Raw genomic sequence first — 23,952 nt, 5'->3', positions numbered from 1 at the left:
TCAGACAGAGAAAGAAGAGAAGCTTACAAACAAAAGTTCAAAACATTTTCTATTCTGCTGGGCATAAACAGCGCTTTTGTGCTCCTAAATGGAGTTTCCAACTTGCTGCAGTAACGTATTATTATGTAGTCTTTATGTTTTATTCATGGGTTATTTAATTGTATTTAATATTCATTTATATAATATTTGAGAAGGTTATGGTGACTAGACTGGCCGGTGTAGTTTCTAAACTGTATTTCACAAAACAAAATCCTGTCATGACCAATCTGGGAGAATTGTTTTCATTTTAGACTCAAACATACTATGCTTTAACAAACATATAGGCCCCCATACATTCATTTTACAAGATTTTTTTCAATTAAAGGAATGTCTAAGGACAGTTAAATCCATAGCTGATCTTGGTGGCATTCAGAGGCAAAGGAATGTGGCAGAATGAGTGGTCCAAATGGTGGGATCCAAATATAAAAAATAATTTTAATGAGACCAGAAAGACAATACAAAGTTATACTTCGAGACACTAGGTGGCAGAATTGCTTCGCAGAACGTTTAATGTCTGAATATGTTTACACCTACATCCTGTTTTCTTTTTTTTGTTACATGGCTCAAGACATGGCAATAAATATGGGACAATGTAAATGCAATGCATATACATTGTTATCCCCAATAATTGAATTCATACTTAACATATTGGTCAGTCTTACTGTAATAAGGAGGCCCTTTAATATTTAAGTTTCCTGGAAACCAGTGTTTTGGGTGTGCCTGTGCAGTGTGAGGAACAGCCTTTGCTCTTTGTGATTTAGTTGACTCACTTCAGTTAATCTGGTAATATGACCCTCATGCCTGTGGCCTCTGACCGACCAACAACAAGTTTGTGTGTAAGATGGGTGGGCACACCTAAGCTCCACTGTGTGGCCTGACATCCGATACCTGTGCAGCTGACTAAATATGTCCTCCATTTCTAGTCCATCATGTCAGCGTCTAGTTCACTGATTAATGCTGTTATTAATACTGTTAAGTAAAGAGAAAGAACTGATTATGAGAATGTTTTATCTGCAATGTATGAAGAACTTATACATATTGACCACAAAGTGTACATTATTGATGACTAAAATATATATAAATGTATTCTGTTTTTAACTTAAAAAAATATACAGTTGATGTGATTGTATTTTGACTTGAAATGTGTTTGTGTCTTAAGAGGAAATGGAAAGTAGAAAAGTCTTTGCGGTGCAGTTGTGTCTTAAAGTGCATTGTGCCTCAGCAATGTTTTTTTTTTTGTTAAACTTTTTTTGTTCGATTTTTCCCTGTTGTCAGCAGCACCTCCAAGGACAGCAGCAACACAACAGCCTCTTCAAAGGATTCTTCTTCTTGTATCTGGCAGCCATTTTAAACTTCTCATTTGTGACCTGCACAAAATCTTGTGTCCTCTCGACATTAGTCTGGATTCGCTCAATGTACTCTCCCTGCTCTTCCACCAGCAAGAAAACATCCAGAAAGAGGTCCCTCAGGTCCTTCATGTTACTCTCCAGGTTGAGCAGCTCCTTGTGCCGCTGCTCGATCTCGGACAGCTGATGGCGAGTGATCTTGGAGTCGTGCAGGATGTTCTCGTTGAACACTTCCCACTTCCCCTGCTCCATCATGTCCTCCACCTCTGCCTCCGTCACTGCCCGCCCAGACACCTCCAGCTGACGGCGGATGAAGTGCTTACACTTGTCCTGCTTGCTGAGCAGGAAGTCGTTGTATTGGAGCATCACTCTCTGGAAGTGTCGGAGCAGGTCAGCGTGTTGGGTTTTCTGGATGCGCACCGTGGCTGCATTGGGGCCCAGCTGAACTTCCGTGGTCTTGACCTGCTTGGCCAGCAGGTCCAGCTTCTTGTGGAGGCTCTCGGCCCGCAGCTTGATGTCGCGCGTGACGCTGCTCTCCTTCTTCATCACGCTGAGCCGCCTCATCATGGCCACCAGGTTGCGCTGTTGCTGGCCGAACTTCTTCACCTCGGCTTCTAGTTCGTCGATGCTGTCGCGGATGCGCTGAGCCTCAGACAGGAAGTTCTCCAGAACTGGTTCTTCCTCAAAGATCACGGCTTGAGGCGGTGGAAATAGCTCGTCGTCGTCGTAGTCCTCGCTGAAAGGGTCGCTGTCGTTCGGGTCCCAGCTGGACTTCACCCTCTGGCGCAGCTCCTCTATGCGGTCCTTCATGGCGCCTGGTGGGGGGACAGGGCTCCTGGTTGGGGGGGGGGGGGGGGGGGCAGGGCTGTACTTCAGAATCAGAATCAGAATCAGAATCAGAATCAGAATCAGAATCAGAATCAAAATCAGAATCAGAATCAGAAACAGATTTACTTCTTCTAAAGCTTACTCTACTGCTACACTGAAATGTCAGTGTGCCCTAAAGTAGAGAAATAAAGATCAGTCATTCATATATTATCTTAAGCGTTGGTATAATTCCCATGTATATTCATTTATTTACTATCAATTTAGTGAAAAAGACATTTTAAAACATTTCAGTAGCATGATCAAGCATCTGGGTGGTAAATAGTTTCCTGAGAGCTTCTTTCGCCATCTAGGACATTAAAGTCAAATTACATGCATTTATTGTATAATAAGCAAAGGTCAGAGATTTGCCAGCGCAAGTTTCACTTTTAAAAAAAGAACATTTTGTGACTCTCTATAGTTCCTCTATTGACATGTACAGCATATTAATCATTACATGATATAATGAGTAAAGTTTGCTCTGACACACACACTTTACAAGGCAGATTTGCCTGTGGAATAAATGCAGAGATAAACGTTGATGGCATTTTTCATCCCTGCTTGAGTCTGTGGATTGTGGTTTTGGAAGCAAAATGAATCTTTGAAATATGAAGACTAAAGGTGGGGAGGAAGGAATGGAACAGAGAGCTCAAAATCACTGACTAGCCAACTGCTGTGTGTGTGTGTGTGTGTGTGTGTGTGTGTGTGTGTGTGTGTGTGTGTGTGTGTGTGTGTGTGTGTGTCCCACCCAATCTCCTTAGAGCAAAAGCTTATGAATATAAAAGTGGGCTTTGTTCTCTGTGTGGAGTTTCTACTCTCCCTGGGTGTGAGGCCTCCGGTGGCAATCTAACACTGTAATGGCGAAGCCCAAGGTTTTGAATTTTTAAATCACCCAACATCGGTATGCCCTACTTCCAACATTTTGGTTTAGAACACCTGTATTACAGGATAAAGCTTGGATGTCAGGGTTTTGAACCTTTTATCCCCTTCCCTGATCTAGGCAGTAAACTGACAATTTTTCAGTCATGTTGAAGACACCCATATTTATATGGACCATTCCCATGTTGACACCCCCAACATCATCTCAGATGATGTCACAGGTCTTCCAACACATATAAGGATGTACTTATGGTCAAAATGATGTTGTTTGAATAGGGATTTGTATTAAGTATGACTAAACAAATGACTAATTGCAAAGAAACAATATTGTAAAAGAAAGCATTCAGTATTGATGTTAGAATGGTATTACTTTTACTGCTCTGCCCAGTTCTCCTCTAAACAATATAACTTGAGTTCTGAATTACTTGATCTTTCAATCTGTGGCTGTTGTATAACTTTTTTAAATCACTGTATAAGAGTTTAAACAACTCAGGTGATTGTCTTTTTTAACAATAAACATGGGACAGGTGTCATGGCAACATTGTACTATTCTATTGACTAAAAGGGTTAAAGCACAGTATCCTGTAGTGTTTATCCACACCCACATCTTATCTACATCAGTGAAGCCTTGCGATTTCACCGCAAATGTCTGTAATCAGATAAAGATTAGCAAACAGTGCCTTGCCCTCTCCACAAATGAGTTTCATACCTCTCAACTCTATTCAACTCTATACAAAAGTAGACTCACTGTCACATATTCTTTCACTATCACAGCCTGAGAGATTGTTACCTCTACTTCCCAATGATCCTTGAAATCCTGATCCTTATTCCATGATAAGTGGACCAGGAATGTTGCCCGCTGTTCGACTCAGCCATACATTTGTACATCTCAGATCTCTCCAGAGCACCTTTTGAGAGAATGAAGTCCTTAAGTCAAGGATTCCTCAGATGCATTCTAAGCTCCGGACTGGCTGTGAAAGGACTTGCTCCTACACATGTGTGTTCAGTGAGAAAAATCCCCCCTAGTGCACTGTTTCCAGTTATCCCTGAGAGGAACAACAAAGACTCCTGGAAAATCTGGCCAGGCTAGTTCGAGGCCACACCTCCACGTGCCTGAGGGCGAGAGTTTTGTTTGGGCAGTGAGGGTGACACTTTTTAGGCCGTAGAAGTAAGGGTTAAGTGTGAGACAGGAACAGGAGTACACACACACAGCACACCCCCAACACAGAAACACACACACACACTCACACACACACTCACACAGCCTTGGGCCGTGCTGGGAAGACATAACAATAGATTCGTGAAGCAGCTCTGATTGCCTCTGACAAGGATTAGAGTTTGTTAAGATTGGCTTTCGTAAGCTGCCCCTCATAGTAAAACCAAAACAAAGGCAGTGCAAGGCCCCATTTTTATGTGGGTTACAAAACAAACTAGAAAAACTAAAGAAAACCAGCATCAAAAGTATACTTTATATACAATGTAAACACAGTACAACTGTTACATTGAATACATTGATATTGGGATCGACCTTGTTGGGCTTGCAACTGAATACCCTGAATAGACTGAAACAAAACAATGTAGCAATCATTATGGCGTTCCTAACACATCAGGTCAAACATTCCATTCCACATGAAGATATTACAGTGCAAGTTTCTTTGTCCCTCCATAGGCTAATCAACAAAGAGGACCAATCAGGACCATTCATTCTGGGGGCAGAGGTTCAGTTTTCAGTAGGTCAGAAGAATATATGCCACCATTACGAGTTATGTTCAGTGAGCCCTGATTTAACTCCACTGCATTTCAAATAAAGTGACTTTATATGGCAGAGCTGGTGTAGACACACACACTCTGAATTCCACCTCTGCATTTGACCCATCCAGGGTAGTGACACACACAACACCCAGTGAACACACACACAGTGAAGTGAAGTTACACTAACCCGGAGCAGTGAATATGTGCTACATCTACCCACTGAAGGACTGACTAGGTGGGGATAATATTCCGTTGACATTTTGTTATGTCATTCTAAGCTGTTTTGACCTGGCGCCAATACCAATGAGTTAGTTTGAAACAGTGTCCACTGTGGAGTGCCAAAGAGGCTTGAAGGAAGTGAATATAGTTCGCTTACTTGAACCACTGCACCAATATAAAAAAAGTTTTTGTGTTCACAAGGGAAAATGTATGGACAGAAATATTTCACAGAACCTCCCTTTGTTTGTATTGATGTGAATGAATCTGCCAGACAGCTTGTTCTGGAGATTGTTTACATTCAAACATGCACTTCACCCGTCCATCAGAATGAAGCAGTCAAACACTTCAGTGTCCTACAAAGTACTTTCTCAATAAAACTTCTTTTTTTGATAAAGGCTCAATGTTGGGAAAGTTGAGATCAAAACAATCAGTAAAAAGAACTTCTCACAGTCCTAGCCTCAGGACATATTCTTTTAGGTCAGCGTGGGAGTTGAGTGTTTCGCTTGCTGAAATATGCTGCTCTCCTCCTCAGGGACGTGGAGGAGATGGAGGAGGCACAGCCAAACGTGGAGGAAGAGATGCAGAGACATGGAGATGATGGTAACACAGTCGCCCGGTCTCAGCCAGTCAGCATTCCTCTCTCATTCCTCTCAGTCTGGTGGACCGGGTGGAGAGCAGCCAATGAAGGAGCTGGAGACTATTCTCCAACCACAATGGAACCCTGGCAACAACAAAAACTCACCGATCAGACGTTAGAGGAGTTCACTAACTCATAATCAATCTCCAGTTTGGAACTCAGAAAGGGGAACACAGACTCAAAGGCTAAAGCCCGTGCCAATCTGCCCAAAGTAAATCCTTACTTAAACAAACAGTTCATATCCCTGGGATGTTTTGAGGTTTGGCATTAAATCGCCCTGTCAAAGGGCAGCTACATGTGAAATGGGTGCTGAAAAGTACTAGGTGGAAAGAAAGGCTCAGACATTTGTAGAGGGGGAGTTAAAGTGCCGTTTTTATTCCAGAGACTTTATTCCACTTTATTCCAGAGACTCACTGTAGAACAGGAGTATCAACCATCTGTTTTACTCCTAAACAATAAATAGACAAATTGCAATGCATTATTCAGTTTTATATTCCATGTATGGATGTGTACATTCAGCAAAAATCTATGAAATATTTTTATGAAATTTCCCATTACTTTGTCCTCTAGGAAATTACATTAGAAATGCTTGTGCTATGATTTACTGGAGATACATAACTCATGGATACCACACTAGGTACAGTGTGTGAACACACACACACACACACACACACACACACACACACACACACACTCACACTCACAAACACACACACACACACACACAAACACACACACACACACACACACACACACACACACAGTCTCCTTTAATAACAATGGCTAAAACAGATAAAAAAAAGTATTTTTATGTCTGTGACAGACAGTCAGATATAGCTAAGACATTGAAACTATAGGTGTCTTTTATGAATGATGTCAATATGGCTATCAACAGATCTTTTCACAGCTGATTTTTGCCGAGAACCCCTGATTTCCTGCGTGGAACATAGGCTCCATGCCAAACCTGTAGATGAGGCGCTGCTGCAGCGAGGCTGAGCCATACATCAGACTGGCATCTCACACAGGCTGTGCTCTCACCTGTTAACATGGGCATCTCACACAGGCTGTGTGGCTACTCTCACCTGTTAACATGGGCGTCTCACACAGGCTGTGCTCTCACCTGTTAACATGGGCGTCTCACACAGGCTGTGTGGTTGCTGCTCTCACCTGTTAACATGGGCGTCTCACACAGGCTGTGTGGCTGTGCTCTCACCTGTTAACATGGGCGTCTCACACAAGCTGTGCTCTCACCTGTTAACATGGGCGTCTCACACAGGCTGTGCTCTCACCTGTTAACATGGGCATCTCACAGGCTGTGCTCTCACCTGTTACAGTAACATGGGGGCTGAATGAAAAGCAAGTGGTTCCGCAACAGGTGAGGTAAGTGGTATGGCATGTGCTTAAGTCTGTGACGTCGGCTGTTATGGCATTCAACAGTCTAAGAAAGGTTAATACCATAAACGATAATGGCAATGTGTCAGTCATGCAATTAGTCATGACTAATGACAGGATATGGCATTTATAACAAGGTAAGGATTCAAGAAGTATTAAGCTTGCACTATAGCCTGACGATGTCATACTCATAATTCTAGTCAGAATATGAGTCTGAGACCGGACCACTGGGCTGTGATTATGGGGCGTGTTTCAACGAACCAGGAAAGAAAATTCCTCTTCGCTGAATTGGATACCTAGAACCAATCAGAGCAACGTAGTAGGCTATTATTACGATAGATTAAACTTTTACCTGATCCTGTAGGAAGGACGGCAAAAACATCTTTTCAATCGACAAATGCCTTGATCGCGTTTCTCTGTTCCTCTTTCAAAATGAATGCGCTGTCAATATCTGTTGAGATATGCCTGCTCACGTTACTTAATTAGCACTCAAGGCTAGAAGCTACCATTGGTTTCAATGTTTTTTTTGTCTACGCTGTTAGCATAACCTTTCAATAATGGTCTAGAGTGCTTAAGTTAAAACCTACAATCCTAGGCAACATTGGTGTTGCGTATACACAACTAACCGAGTCAATGTAGACATAAAAAAAGTCGTGTAGATAGCTTAAATCATATCAAATATGTCCCACTAAGCTCCCGAGACGGCACCATCTTTGTTCGATGTATACCGGTATTCTATCTATCATCAGGTCATCTGTCCATCAACGTATAAAGCCCGCCCTTACAATTTGATTGGTTTAGATTGCTTTCTCAACATTTTTGAAACGTTCAAACCCTCCCAACTAGCTCGATTCCAGACTGAATCTCCCAGACCAAAAATTTTGTGGGCGGAGTTCAGGCTGGTATCCAGGCTACTTGCACTAAGCACCTCCTGAACAAATTCCATACTGACATCAAATGGACACTAATGAAAATCAAGCCATCAAGCAAACCACAGTATTTATATAGTAAAGGGCAATTAAAAGCTTCAAATAATGATGCAGACCCAAAATGGACACAGCAGGTGCAACAAATATGGGAGGAAACAATCACCTGCATCAAGCCCATGAAAGCTGAAACCTTGGTGCCTCTAACGGGGGCTGCTTCCCTGTGTTTGTGTGTGTGTGTGTGTGTGTGTGTGTGTGTGTGTGTGTGTGTGTGTGTGTGTGTGTGTACGTGTGTGTGTGTGTGTGTGTGTGTGTGTGTGTGTGTGTGTGGCACAGGACAGCAAGCTGGAGAGTCTCATCAGCTGACGCACAAGGAAATGGCTTGGATTACCAGGATGTCTCGACAGCATAGGATTGTAAAATCAAGTTCTTTCACACCCAATGTCTAGCCTGATGCCTAATTCCCGGAGGAATACAAAAGTGCCAGAGTCAGATTTTACATGACACCCAAAGAGTCCTGGGACATGGTTGTGAGAAATGCCGGCCCAACCCTAGCAACAGGACGCAAAGTCGGCCCTTCTACAAGGCACCAGTGCCAGGTAGGACAAGGAAGAGAGGCTTTTACACTATAGTGACAAGCAAGCCCGCCTGGCAAAAAGCAACACCAGCAGAACGGCAACAACTTGTGGTGGACCAGGGGCTCTATCAAGAAGAAGCTGCCAGGATGACCACAGCTGCATCTAAAGCCAGGCAAGGTCGATGGGATGGGATGGGAGGGCATTGAGAAGAGGAGAGAGACTGTGTTGTTATAATGTATGGGAAATGAAGGAGTAGGCAGAGCCTAACCAACAGGTACTTTACTCATGGCAGAACTAACATCGCACCTGCAGGAAGTGTAACTTATATAACATACAAACCACCTGTATAGGTACTTCCTGTGTCACATTAAAAGTACAGAACACAACAGAGACCTTTGGAAAATGGAGGCAAATAGGTCACGTTTATCTCAGGCATGCCATGGCTGATATCCTGCCCTTTCCCGTAAACCTAAACCTCTGGCTGGGAGAGGAGGAGGCTGTCTGTCTACTCTGTTCTGTTCCTGCCAACCACAAACACAACAACACAGGGCAGATACACCTGCTGACACAACCAAGTACTGCTGTGACTGGCAGCTGAACTTGAGGAGAAAAGAAGAACAACCAATGCTACGCCCAGTCATTCCATCCACGCCCAGAAAAGAAAAGAAAAGAAAAGAAAACTCCCCACTTCCTAAGCCAGGCCCACTGAACGCAGCACCAGCATACACCTGCCAATGGAGGAATTGAATAAAGACATTCTCCACTTAAACATTCACCACCACAAGGGACAATCACAAAACCCTTTCCTGAAAACATGCCATGACTTCAGAGCAAATATTTTCCCTTCAAGACGATCGCGCTGAATGTTCCAGATTGGCAACAGCTTCTCCCCTTGTCACTCCCCCCGCTGCCGGATCAATACGCTGTCCTCAGACTTTATCGCTGAGGTCTGAGGCGGACACGCAGGCACACACACACACACACACACACACACACACACACACACACACACACAGACGCAGGCAGTGCAGCTGGTGATCCGTGTACAGATCGCCCTCTGCTGTCACTTTTGGGAAATGATTAATAGTGGAGCAGCAGCGTGGCGGCGCGGCTGGCCAGTGGGTCTGTGCTCAGCCCCAACAGCCTCCTCTGCCTCTGCCAGTGTGTGTGTGTGTGTGTGTGTGTGTGTGTGTGTGTGTGTGTGTGTGTGTGTGTGTGTGTGTCCACTCTGCCAGTGCTGCGCTGGATAAGAGCCCATTTCCTCCTCCTGCTGACCCATTACCTCCTCCTCTCCTCCTGGGCTTCACTCCCTCCACCCTCCTCAGCCACCTCCGTACTTTACACCTGCACAAGCCACTAGGCCGGTTATAAACTGGTGCTCTTCAGCTACCAAGCCCCCAGTGTGTTAGTGTGTGTGTGTGTGTGTGTGTGTGTGTATGTGTGTGTGTGTGTGTGTGTGTGTGTGTGTGTGTGTGTGTTTGTATGTGTGTGTGTGTGCGTGTGTGTGTGTGTGTGTGTGTGTGTGTGTGTGTGTGTGTGTGTGTGTGCGTGTGTGCGTGTGTTGTGTGTGTGTGTGTGTGTGTGTGTGTGTGTGTGTGTGTGTGTGTGTGTGTGTGTGTATGTCTGTGTGTGTGTGTGTATGTGTGTGTGTGTGTGTGTGTGTGTGTGTGTGTGTGTGTGTGTGTGTGTGTTTGTGCGTGTATGTGTGCGTGTGTGTGTGTGTGTGTGTGTGTGTGTCTGTGTGTGTGTGTGTGTGTGTGTGTGTGTGTGTGTGTGTGTGTGTGTGTGTGTGTGTGTGTGTGTGTGTGTGTGTGTGTATGTGTGTGTGTCTGTGTGCATGTGTGTTTGTGTATGCGTGTGTGTGTGTGTGTGTTTCTCAGAAACAGGGGAGAGAGGAGGGCAGAGATAGAGGGTGAGAGCGCCTGTTTGTGTGTGGCTTGCAGCATCACACACAAACAGCTGAGACACAGCAGCCCTTAAGAGCAGGACTCTGAGGTTCCTTTAGAGGCGGCCCTCCAGAAGGTCATTTGTCATGTGGATTTATGTTTGTGTGGCTTATTTGTACAGAGGCTTAAACAGTTTTATGGCACACAGTGTAACTACGCGAACCACTGAGACTCCTGCCAAAAAGAGGGAGAAATCATTTTCTTTCTTTTTTTCCCCCAATGATGAGGGTGTTGATGAGTCCATTGTGCAACATTATTACATGAAAATCCATATGCAAATATCAGTGCCTAAAGCTGCTGCTGCTGCTACCCCAGGCCCAAAGAGCCTTGTCCACTTGAGTCTAAAGCAAGCTCATTTACTGAGCAAACATGCTGTCACAAAATCACAGTCTGTGTGCCAGCGATAATGTTTTAATCTTTGTTTTGTTGTGTTGGTTTGGGTGCATGAGGATTTTAAACTAATTTGCAAACAGCTCTAGCAGAGTGAAATTATGTACACGCTGAAGGATGCACTAGTTTTATATCCTCTAATCTTTAACAACCTCTTCGTATCCTCCTTCTTCAAAACTCACCCATAATGACATCTCAAATGATATACTTTCATTTACATTCTACCAAATACTTATGTGACACAAACCATACGGCTAAATATTAACACAACTGGGATATATTGACACAACTGTCCTGGTTTAAAGTTGAAATAAAGATGTCGTTTTTTCCTCAGATCCACTGTCTTTAGCTAAACATGCATACAAGCAAGCTGCCGAATTAAGAAAGGACCATGACAAAGCTGAACACTATGTCCATCCCGGGAGAAGAGGTGGATGCCTTGGAGTTCACCTGGACAACAGACTGCAGTGTACATGTAACACTGAGGCTGTCTACAGGAAGGGACAGAGCAGACTCTACTTGAGGAGGCTTAGGTCATTCAATATTTACAGCAAGATGTTGCATATCTTCTGCCAGTCTGTTGTGGCAAGTGCACTTTTCTGTACAGACATTTGTTGGGACAGCAGCATCAGAGCCAGGAAAGCGACTCTCAGAAAGTGAACTAGACTGATACAGAAGGCTGGCTCTGTGCTGGGGACTGCTCTAGAGCCCCTAAAGTTGGTTGTGGAAAGAAGGGTGTTGCACAAGAAGGTCCGATATTTCTTATAATGACCACTGAAAACATGTCATACGTAATTCTATATGCGATGTGTTGAATCTGCATTTGGGACTCATCCCAGCTTCCACTGGCATAATTTTGAGAAATTCTTTTCCGCTTTTTCGCGATTCACACACAAATGAAGGCACTAGGTGGCAGTCTTGTTTTATTCAGGCCGTAGTGAATGTGGTAGCCTTAGCAGCAAGACTTCCCTTTGGTTGTTGAGGATAAAGCAATGCTACAGCGAGAGTCAACATACATCCCACCACCAAGCTGAAATGGATCCTGACAGAAGTCAACTTTGGCCAAAAGCGTCTGCTTAATGACTAAACGTAAATGTAAATCTAAAAAAACTGGATATGTATCTAATGTTTGTAAAGCTATGCAGATAATAGGGCTGCACTAGCTGTAATAGGCCTCTAATCACTGATGACTAGCTAGAACAAGCTGAAATGGATATAGAGACTAGAGGCTTTTATTGGCATGAATGTAAAGTGTAAAGAATATTGATAGTAACGGCCCTCCACATCTTCTTTGTTATTAGTCTATTATATCTCTCATGCACGGAAAACGAAACGTTTTTATACGGGGGGCATATTTGTCTGGATAAAGACCTAATTGTGTGTGGATTGCGAAAAAGCTGAAATAATGTCTCATAATTACACAGTGGAAGCTGAGATAAATGCCTGTGTTTGATGATACACACATTCGCAGATTTACAAATGACCTTTCACAACAAATGTACAAGCAAAGTGTGATTTATATTTACACATTATAAATTATATTATTTGTATTTATTTTTTACATTTCTTTTGGTACAAACAATTGTACATTTATTCAAATGAGAAGTCACAAGGAAAGAGTTCTGTATTCACAATAGTATACAATTCAGTCTTGAAAAATAGTTCCATCCAGAATGACCAGCGCACTATACATTATCCCATCTATCTATCTGCACTGACAATTAAAAGTGTGAAGTTTGGTAAGCTTCTGAGGCATGCTGTTGCTAGGTGTGGGTAATTGACATTGAGGGCAAAAGTGTGTTTCAGGGATCTATCGCATTGGAATGAATTGGACTGTCACAAAGGGAAGTGGCTGCCCAGCCTCTGGAGTCCCTCTAACCTCCAGGCTCTAAACGATACCGTCAGCTGCTTTAATCGAGATGGAAGACTGCTTGGGCAGATCGAAGTGCTTGCATATGACAAGGCACAAACAAATTGCCTTCCCTGCCCTTGCTCTGTTGTTCTGTGTGCTTGTGGAAGGAGGAGCACGCAGACTTCTCACGTCACACTGATGGGTCACATCTGGGAGGAAAACTGCATTCATCTGATCGAGTTTCAAACAGAGCTTGCACAAAACATTTCAGTCAGAAGACCAAAAAACAGAGTTTAACAAAGTGTTAAATTATCAAAAAACTTTATTAAATGTTCTTGAATTTGCGTTTGTACATTTGTACATGTAAATTAAACTAAGCAGACATATAAAACTTGAGTGTCCAATGCATATTAACTGTTCCGAGGCGCTTGTTGAGAGCTGTTTTGTGTGTGTAATCAGAGGGTGGCGCTCCTGTGCTGGGCTTCCATGTCTCCCAGCGCTATCTCTCAGCATGGGAGAAAATCAGTCTATTTCACACTCTTTAAGAGGCTCTGCACCGCTGCCATGTTACACTTTCATCATCCCCGTAAATTACTGTGTGTTGTCCTTCTTCGCAGGTTCACAACCGCTGTTCTGCTTTGTTGAAACACTGAGCGACCTTTCCCGAACCGTTGGCTAGCACTGTAAATAATTTACTGTGCTGTGTGTGTGTGTTCAGTCTGGGATTATGAAGACTTTATGGGACGGTGAAGCAGGACAGCCTAGCTGTTTAGAAAAAAGCCCTCTCCATACAGTGTTTGAAATGAAGCCTGAGGGGTGGTTTCATTCTGATCAGCACTTTCAGCATCTGAGCTAAGAGCAAGTGTACACAGACAAAAACAGTCAGAGCACCATATTACTTGTCATGTCATCATTCTGTGAATACAACCATGAACAAAACTTTACATGAGCATAATAGTGACACAGTGACAGAGAAGGGAGTGTTCATTAGCTTCAACACTAGAAAACACTTGGTTTACTTACAGTAACTCAACAACACAAAAGCTGTTATTATTAGTAAACAATGGCACAGCTCCCTTTGAGTTGAAGGTAAAGTGTCTATGGGCCCTGTGGATGAAAGAGAATGTGTGTGTGGGTGTGTTTTAAGTGGTTGTAAGTGTGCCCCACTCATATGCAGATGAGCTGCAGTTACCTGCGTGAGGGAGGGTGCTGCAGTGGAGCTGAAGATATATATATGGCTCAGACAGACAGGGAAGCTAATGCACCCTCACCGCATCCCCGCAAGCCCCGCCACAGCCACACACACACACACACACACCTCCCCCCCATCTGATTAATCATGGATGCACAGAGCTGCCGACTTAAACGCAGTAATGAAAGAACCTGCCGCAACCAACCTGAGAGGAGTATGATTTAATTGACGCAGGAGAAAGGGCCTTGTTCTTTTCACACTGGAATAATTCTCCACCCTGTTCTCCTCCTCTGTCTCTCTTGAAGCGATTCCGATGTTAAGAGTGCGCCGTGAAGCCGGGCTTGATATGCCGTTTAAACATTTCCAAATGAGCAAATGGCAAATAAACAACAAGCATTTATTTATTAAGCCTTAATGCACGGACAGCTGAGAAAATCCCTTTCATGTTTTTTCTGGACACACCAAACAGAGGCATGGCATACAAAGTAGCCTTTCGTAGCCTAATGAAATAAGAGCCGCTTTTGAACACAGTCTGCTACATGTTTGTTGTTGACAATTACAGTCCAAGATCAAGAAACAGAACCTATTCAGAGACCTTGAAGGGCCAGTGTTGCTTTACACACACACTCTAGATGGAGGATGCTGGGCTCTATGAGAAGGGGAGAAGGAGTATTCTGGTATGTTTCTCTTCTATCCTTTAAACGCTGACTTCTTTCTCTTGGAGTTCCAGTGACTGAAGCTGGCTTTTCTAGGCTCAGCCAAATCATTGTCAAGGACCGGGAGCAGCTCAAGAGTAATCGTGCCCGGGCAACCCTCATGAATACAGACCAGTCTGGTTCTCTCAGAAGCTCAAAAATGACTTTTTTACACACAGCTATAATGTTCGCTGATGTGTCAGTCATTTATTCATTAATTTATTCACTCCCCCATTTACCCTCTTACCATTTACTCATTAGTTAGTTATTTTATTAAAATACAGTGCTGTGCAAAAGTTTTGGCAAGTTTGAAACAATGCTGCAATTTCTTTTTTACTAAATCAATTTCACTTTTTTCAAAGAGAATGTTTGAAAATCTATACCTGATATGTCCTGCTGACATACTTATGCAGAGGATAAAAAACAACTGCGTAAAGACAAATGCCTTCAACTTTTGGACAGTTATGCATGAGAGTAGAGATAGTGGCTTGCATTTGTGGACACCTTCTCTTAAATTAAACCAAAAAGTGGTGTATTTCATCAAGTCAGTGCAGAGCTTTCTGTTAAATGCTTATAATCATAGACAACTGACTGACCTTAATATAATTGTAAAGTAACAATATGTTCTATATAATTTATAATATAAAACAACTTTCTGTACAACACTGTAGCTAGACAAAATGTTTCATGCAATAATTGACTTGATCGTATCATTCCCATCCTCAGGTCCTGCTCCAGAATGGCTCAAATACACCTCCAAGTAAAAAATAATAAAATCAAATACACCTCAACATACAGTATGTTAAGATAAGGTAAGGTAATGAAGCAGGATAATTGACTTGATCCAGCTCCTGAATGGCTGAAATACACCTGAACATACGTTAAGGTCAGGTAAGGTAATAAAAGTCCATTTATCAACTCCAGCTATCCCATCCATCCATCCATCTCCTCTCCTGACATGCCTGTGTCTCTGCCTGTTTCCATGCCCCTATGTTTCTATTTACCGCCGCACTCTCACAGTCACAGGCAGTGTTCAGAGGAGCTTCCGTCCGCTTGAAGCTTCCGTCCGCATGCGTGTGTGGCCATTACTCATGTGTGTGAAAGCTCCTGTTTGGCCTTGTTTCTGGCACCCTTTTAGTGTCTCTTTGAAAAGTTTGTCTTGGATGACGCCCTTCACTTCCCCGTCTCAAGGTCTTTGCCTTTCATGTTGCACATAAATTGCTGAATATAAAGGCCTTGTTTCCAGTCTGTTTCACGCGGCACTTGGTTGCCAGGCCGTTCATATTTGTTCGCAGCCTGGGAGGCACTTAGGTGGAAAACTGTGCTTCACCCCACACCTGCACCACCTGAAACATACATCACCCGGGGCACACACAAGGTCACGCAGTTGTATTATCATTTTGTGGAGGATAATGCTTGGCTAGGAGACCACAAATTAAAAATGCTACCCTCGCAAAGACAATATATATCTTTCCTGACAATTTGCCCTCTAATGGTCCACTGTGGAATTACTGTATATCTTAGGCACCATTGAAAAATGGAGCACATTTATCATTGAAAGAGGACGGGCTGATATTGTTTAGGCATTCCAATAACGTTAGACTTCACTAAACTGTGACTATCTGTTTGATATGGAATCAAGTGCAGTTGCATTTTTAACAGTACGGATATTTGCATAAATTGCTGTGAGTCTTATGGGCTGCCTGTGGTAAATGACTTAGTATGCTTTGCAGATATGACATGACCTCTAAGTCTGATTGACTAGAGTACACTAAAAAACCCTCCCTTGGCCAAAGCACTTATATAGGTTTTTGATGAACAGTTTCTGCCTCAGTGAGTCTAAGTTGACAGTAAGAAAACACCACTTCCAGCCGACTGCTATGGTAAAAACAATTTGAAATGCAGGTCAGACTAAATAAATCTGCCCATTTGAATCCATGCAATGACAATTTAGCTGTCCTGTCTTACACAAGGTCTGCGCTGTACTTAGAAGAGGCTGGGGGGGGGGAACATGCACGCAATGTCACCACATTAAGTGGGGCATCTTTCTTTCTGAGGGCGTCTGCGCCATCTCTGCCACGCAAACTCACTTTGAACGTAACACTCTGTACCAGTTATCTTAATAAAGCCAGAGATTGGCCCACTACATCATAATATTGTTTCCGACTGATTGTGTGGAACACAGAACAAAGGCAGCACTCATTTCCTCCGTGAGTGTTGGAGGAGGCAGACTGTCTCCCTCACCCTCCTGCTCCTGGTCCTGATGCTGATGCTGAGGCTGAGGCTGGTACTGATGCTGAGGCTGAGGCTGGTGCTGATGCTGAGGCTGAGGCTGGTACTGATGCTGAGGCTGGTGCTGATGCTGAGGCTGAGGCTGGTCCTGATGCTGAGGCTGGTCCTGATGCTGAAGCTGAGGCTGGTCCTGATGCTGAGGCTGGTCCTGATGCTGATGCTGAGACTGATGCTGATGCTGAGGCTGGTCCTGGTGCTGATGCTGAGGCTGGTGCTGATGCTGAGGCTGAGGCTGGTCCTGATGCTGAGGCTGAGGCTGGTCCTGATGCTGAGGCTGGCAGCACTGCAGGGACTGGCCTGTATTTGCATCAGCGCTGGCTGGCTGACTGTGCCGTGCTTCATGTGTGAGTCGATGAAAGCCATCTTTGATCTGTTTTACACCTTTGCTGACTTGGCAGTTAATTATGCCTCCCCCCTAAACTCCTCCCTACTCGGCTCCACACCAATGTGTGTCCATCAAGACCAACTTTTTCATTCTGTCACTTTGCTTCAGTGGCACCTCAGCGCTTGAAAGCGTCCTCTTGTTAGGTGAACTTTTCAGAAGCTGCTGCGGCTCCCAACTCGGTGGCTGGCAGGTGATGCTTCATTCTTACTCTTCCAGTGGGGGCAGCCTTCTTTCAACTCTAGAGGAAGGTTACGTTTATTTCCCCCAAGTCAGTCAAAAAGATTTCCCTCTCACTGATGGCCTTATGTGAGATGCTGTTCTTTTTGCCGTTGCTGGAAAATCCCTGTAAAGCCAGATGCCCAAGCAATGGGCTTTTCTCAGCTGGCATCTGTGTAGGACAGCTTTGAATGGGTAAGTCAGCTCCCTCCTGAGCCCAAGCCAAAAGAGATGACAGTCAATGCTGCCAGTGGCACACAACAGATGGTGCAGTGGCTAAAAATAAAGCCTTGTTGTTTTGCAAGGTGTGGCCGAACCTGCTATGTTACTCATGATTTAAAAATGACTTCTTTAGGAGCGTCCATGCGACATAGGCAAAAAACTCCAAACTGTCTTTTTGCTATTAGAGATCACTTCATATTGAAAGCAATCCAGGGTTTAAAAGCAGTGTAGAGCGACAGAAAAAGCTCCAAATGGCCAAGTACGGTTCAGTAGTGGATGACTTGTTTGACGCAGTGTGAGAGAGTGTGCTGCTGCTGCTGCTCTGTGGTGAAGATGTTTCCCTCCTCAGACAGATGTGCTTTTTAATCGGTGAAAACAAGTTTGGATAACACCAGCCTTCCGGCCCAGAGGAGTCAGGGGCAGGGAAGAGAGAGAGGTGCTGACACTTTGATGAATAACTGCCTCTTTCATACTGGGGCTCTTTTCAACTCCACTGCAGTCGTCTCTGAGTGTGTTCACCATTCCCATTTGTCAAACGTGAAGAGTAATTATATGCTGTACTCACTCATTGTTGCTCAGTCGGAGGGTTTTCTTAAGCGTCTTTGAACTATCGTGGTTTTGATGTGAACCACTCTGAGATGTGGAAGTAAAGACTCATTCAAAAAGTTGTATGATCGCAAAGTGTTTGTGTTGATTACACTGTAGGTGGTCTCTATCTCCTACCTGGAGGTTGTTTTCCAAACCATTTTATGTCAAACTGAAGAACTAAAATTGGCATTGGGAACTCAATATGTTATCTTTTTGTTAGTAGAATTGCCCCCATTTTCTTGTGGTTTTTCAGTTTCATAAAAAAATGTGTTTTACCTCCTTCTGTCAGTCATGGGTGGTACCAACAGATTTTTTTTCCAAACATCGTATCACTTATTATTGTATCTTGTTTTATAATGACAGAGGTGTGTTAGTTAGGTTATTCATTTCTTGACACATGTCTTGTTTAGAAGATGCATCTTTGAGATGTTTGAGCATTTAGACGTTTCTGTCACCAGACTTCCTGTCTCAGATCCATGTCTCACATTTCACACAGCAAGGGATTATGCAGTCGTTCCATCCTCTTGAGCATAATTGCCATTATTTTAGCTCTACTTCAGAGCCCGCAGTCTCTCTCAGACACATTGCACTTATGTCAGCATTAGTCTCCACATGTTCAAGTCTAGGCTGTGTTGCTAAGCTTCTGTAACAATAGCTCACATTATAAAGGAACATTCACCTGAAAATTGAGGCAAGGAGGAGAGACCTGAACAAAGAGACTGCCATCGGGAATCTCAGATGGAGTTTAAGTACAGCAATTTTACATACCAAGATAATGGGTCTGTCTCGGATCTTGTTTCTGTCAAACAAACAGATGAAGAGGCAAGTTATCCTATCCTGTTCATTTACCTTTGCACATTGTGGGTGTATGGGTGAAGTTTTCTGGAGTACTTTTATACAAGAAGTCTTTCAAAAGATTACAAGAAATATTTGCAAGGGCATGTACTCACCGATTAACTCCAAGTAGATTGTTTAAACTCTATGTATTATTTAAGGCTAGATAAGATAGTGGTGGTCACAGAAAATACTTGATATCTGATCCTTAAGTTCCATTTCAGTCTTTTACTGTTTTTTCTTTCACCATTCTCTTTTAATTGTGCAAATACTGTATCCAGTGTCCCATGGCAAAAAATAGAAAAAAGTACAGCAAAACCTGTTCACACATCTTTCACCAAAGTCAACAACTCAGTGCTACTGTGGTACTCTCTGGACGCTACTGTGCTGTATTGTACTGTTGTTAATGAGTTATTGCTTTGTCTTTGACTACAAAGTTGTCCTTTACTACAAGTCATATCATGAGACTTAGCTAGACTCTTTGCTAGAATGAGCCTTCACAATACTACTCATGTGGCCAAGGTGTCCAAGTGAAATAGGTTTCCCATCCCTCTGCAACACATGACAATCAAATCAGTAGATTGAAGGCAGAGGGAGACAACAGGGAGACATGCATAAAGCATTTCAATGAAGTACACCAATATAATGCTTTCGCTAGTGTGATATAAGGACATGATTAAAAGTAAATAAGAGCGTGTGATGTTACAGAAAGCCAATCAAATTTTCAAAAAAATGTCACACTTTCACTAGCAAAATTGATGATTTGATTATATATTTTACTACTAGAAAATATTAGTTTTATATCATTTTGAAATGCCTGCATTAAATGTTTAAGGATTTGGTATCATCAGCTTTGGCCTTCATTTGAACCCTTTTTATCTTCAGAAACATTCCGATTTGGTACATTTCAAAAATGGAACCGCTTTGCATAATCCAGTGTGTTGTGATCTAATTGGCCTCAAGAAAATCCCAGAGCGTGTCAAGATGGAGAAGTGATAGAGAAGAGTATGTAACACATCATAATGTGCTGTCTCGAGAAGAAACAATCTGCATTTCTCACCAGTTTAAATAAAGCGAAGTGGTGAGAGTCCAAAATTGTAGTAAATTCCCCCATCACTCAGTAGAACATAATGGACAATACTTTCATTTCAGGTATTTTCAATTGTACCTGTGGACTTTTTTTAGTGTGTTCTTACACAACAACTAAAGGAAGTGAATAGACATATAAACTTGATGATTAGCTATTATGACATTGCCATTTAATCATTTTGTTAAAAGTTTTTAAAGTAACGATATGTAACTAAATCATAAAATGACCATGATATTTCATCAGAGATTATGGACGCTAAACATGCTAAACTGAAATACTGGCTTCTCCGACAACAATAGAGTCACTGCGAATGTATACTACATTAGCTGATCTGCTTATATTGTGCGTTAAACACATATTGCACCTTTAATCATTTATATCATGTTAGCAGTAAAATTATGTTCACCTTTGTTGAGAGAGAAAGAAACAAGTAGTGATACAAAACATCAAATAGGAAGTGCAGTGACAGCCACTCTTCACTTCTAAGTGGGCCCTGAAATGGTTCAGTCTTGTGCCTTTAACTCACCTCTGTCTCATTATGTCATCCTATTGGCTCTCCAGAGTTCCAGCAGCTGCTGGTTGGAGGGCCCCCAGAGGACCAGGGGATCAGGGCCCTTTACCTGAACACATCCCCCAGAGGACCAGGGGACCAGGGCCCTTTACCTGAACACATCCCCCAGAGGACCAGGGGATCAGGGCCCTTTACCTGAACACATCCCCCAGAGGACCAGGGGACCAGGGCCCTTAACCTGAACACATCCCCCAGAGGACCAGGGCCCTTTACCTGAACACATCCCCCAGAGGACCAGGGCCCTTTACCTGAACACATCCCCCAGAGGACCAGGGCCCTTTACCTGAACACATCCCCCAGAGGACCAGGGCCCTTTACCTGAACACATCCCCCAGAGGACCAGGGGACCAGGGCCCTTTACCTGAACACATCCCCCAGAGGACCAGGGGATCAGGGCCCTTTACCTGAACACATCCTCCAGGGGATCAGGGCCCTTTACCTGAACACATCCCCCAGAGGACCAGGGCCCTTTACCTGAACACATCCTCCAGAGGACCAGGGGATCAGGGCCCTTTACCTGAACACATCCTCCAGAGGACCAGGGCCCTTTACCTGAACACATCCTCCAGGGGATCAGGGCCCTTAACCTGAACACATCCCCCAGAGGACCAGGGCCCTTTACCTGAACACATCCCCCAGAGGACCAGGGGATCAGGGCCCTTTACCTGAACACATCCTCCAGAGGACCAGGGGACCAGGGCCCTTTACCTGAACACATCCCCCAGAGGACCAGGGGATCAGGGCCCTTTACCTGAACACATCCCCCAGAGGACCAGGGCCCTTTACCTGAACACATCCTCCAGAGGACCAGGGGATCAGGGCCCTTTACCTGAACACATCCCCCAGAGGACCAGGGCCCTTTACCTGAACACATCCTCCAGAGGACCAGGGGATCAGGGCCCTTTACCTGAACACATCCCCCAGAGGACCAGGGCCCTTTACCTGAACACATCCTCCAGAGGACCAGGGGATCAGGGCCCTTTACCTGAACACATCCCCCAGAGGATCAGGGCCCTTTACCTGAACACATCCCCCAGAGGACCAGGGGACCAGGGCCCTTTACCTGAACACATCCCCCAGAGGATCAGGGCCCTTAACCTGAACACATCCCCCAGAGGACCAGGGCCCTTTACCTGAACACATCCCCCAGAGGACCAGGGGATCAGGGCCCTTTACCTGAACACATCCCCCAGAGGACCAGGGGACCAGGGCCCTTTACCTGAACACATCCCCCAGAGGATCAGGGCCCTTTACCTGAACACATCCCCCAGAGGACCAGGGCCCTTTACCTGAACACATCCCCCAGAGGACCAGGGGATCAGGGCCCTTTACCTGAACACATCCCCCAGAGGACCAGGGGACCAGGGCCCTTTACCTGAACACATCCCCCAGAGGACCAGGGCCCTTTACCTGAACACATCCCCCAGAGGACCAGGGGACCAGGGCCCTTTACCTGAACACATCCCCCAGAGGACCAGGGCCCTTTACCTGAACACATCCTCCAGAGGACCAGGGGATCAGGGCCCTTTACCTGAACACATCCCCCAGGCGTCCTCCTCTCATTACATGCGCTAGACACAATGTGTGGGGCTCCACAGGCACCAGCACACGTGCACCAGCACACGTGCACCAGCACACATGCTCTATTCCACTGGTCACAACATTCAGCAAAATAAATATGAAAAGGCTCATTGCACAGTATGATATTTTTTTTCCCTTATTGTTTACTTTGTGGTTGGGCATGTGTTAATACAGGGCAGTAAAATGATGCACAGTAATGAGACAGACTATTAAATGTCACTTTATAGAGTGTATGTGTTTGCTTGACATTGTCCAGGACTCTTCATGCTTTTGTGTGCATTTTAAAACCCAGTGCTGTTAACACTGAATGCACCGTTGTGTGTTTCTGGCCAGATGATGAACCCCCTCCGATGTACCTGAAGCCCTCTTTGCTCTGTCACGTCCATGTATGTGTCAGCCCGATTGATAAATGTCTCACATCAAAAACAAATCTGAACATGTAGATCATAACCTTTTCTCTGAGCAGGAAATGAGTTTCCCAAAATACTCTTGGCCAGTGGAGCAGTCATTAATTAAGTGCCAGGGCTGTCATCTGCGACGCGACTCCCGCTCATCCTCACGGCAGTGGCCCACAGGTGCAGGATAAGCTCCAAGACCCCGCCATCCTGGTCTCTCTCTCTCTCTCTCACTCTCTCTCGCTCTCTCTCGCGCGCTCTCTCTCTCTCTCGCTCTCTCTCTCTCACTCTCTCTCGCTCTCTCTCTCTCGCTCTCTCTCTCTCTCGATCTTTTTTTCTCTCTCTCTCTCTCACTCTCTTTCTCTCTCTCTTTCTTTCTCTCTCTCTCTCTCTCTCACTCTCTTTCTCTCTCTCTCTCTCACTCTCTCTCGCTCTCTCTCGCGCGCTCTCTCTCGATCTTTTTTTCTCTCTCTCTCTCTCACTCTCTTTCTCTCTCTCTTTCTTTCTCTCTCTCTCTCTCGCTCTCTCTCGATCTTTTTCTCTCTCTCTCTCTCTCTCTCTCTCCCTTTCTCTCCCTCTCTCTCTCCCTCTCTCTCTCTCTCCCTTTCTCTCCCTCTCCCTCTCTCTCTCTCCCTCTCACTCTCTCTCGCTTTCTCTTTCTTTCTCTATCTCTCTCTCTCTCTTTCTCTCTCCCTCTCTCTCTCTCTCCCTCTACCTTTCACTCTCTCTCTCGCTCTCCCTCTCTTTCTTTCTCTCTCTCGCTCTCTCTTCCTCCTCCATTCCAGCCACCGGCAGACACTCCCGCACAAGGCTCCATTCCTGGGCTGGGTCTTGAGGGGCCCCTCAGTAGATTACCTGTGGCAGTGCATTTCCACCTGGTAATGAGCGCTAAGTGTGACCCCTGAAGGTGAGCGCCCGTGACTCTGATGTGATTAGTGGGTCAGAGCATAAACAGCAGCTGTTGTGTTGACAGTGCAGGCAGGGGTTTGGAAGATGGGTCGCGTGCAAAGTGAACCGAGAGAAACACCCCAGGGGAAGGAGGTGATAGCGGAATACTGTTTTACACTCTCT

The 23,952-nt window shown here is 44.5% G+C and overlaps 2 protein-coding genes across 2 annotated transcripts in view; one reads left to right on the top strand and one right to left on the bottom strand.

Moving 5' to 3' along the window:
* The window catches only part of LOC308365639 (high affinity choline transporter 1-like), a gene marked incomplete at both ends in the record, with an annotated part of 303,102 nt that overhangs the window by 39,725 nt on the left and 239,425 nt on the right, over nt 1-23,952 (top strand). The gene's annotated exons all lie outside the window — the stretch shown is intronic.
* Nucleotides 1,311-2,195, bottom strand: stx19 (syntaxin 19; the record flags this gene model as incomplete). Its single annotated transcript, XM_080839129.1, has 1 exon — nt 1,311-2,195. The coding sequence occupies one exon, from the start codon at nt 2,193-2,195 to the stop codon at nt 1,311-1,313; it is 885 nt and encodes a 294-aa protein (XP_080695255.1).

The sequence above is a fragment of the Sprattus sprattus genome, assembly GCF_963457725.1.
Source record: "Sprattus sprattus genome assembly, chromosome: 5".
Taxonomy (NCBI): Eukaryota; Metazoa; Chordata; class Actinopteri; order Clupeiformes; family Clupeidae; genus Sprattus; species Sprattus sprattus.
This window is presented reverse-complemented; position numbering and strand designations above follow the sequence as displayed.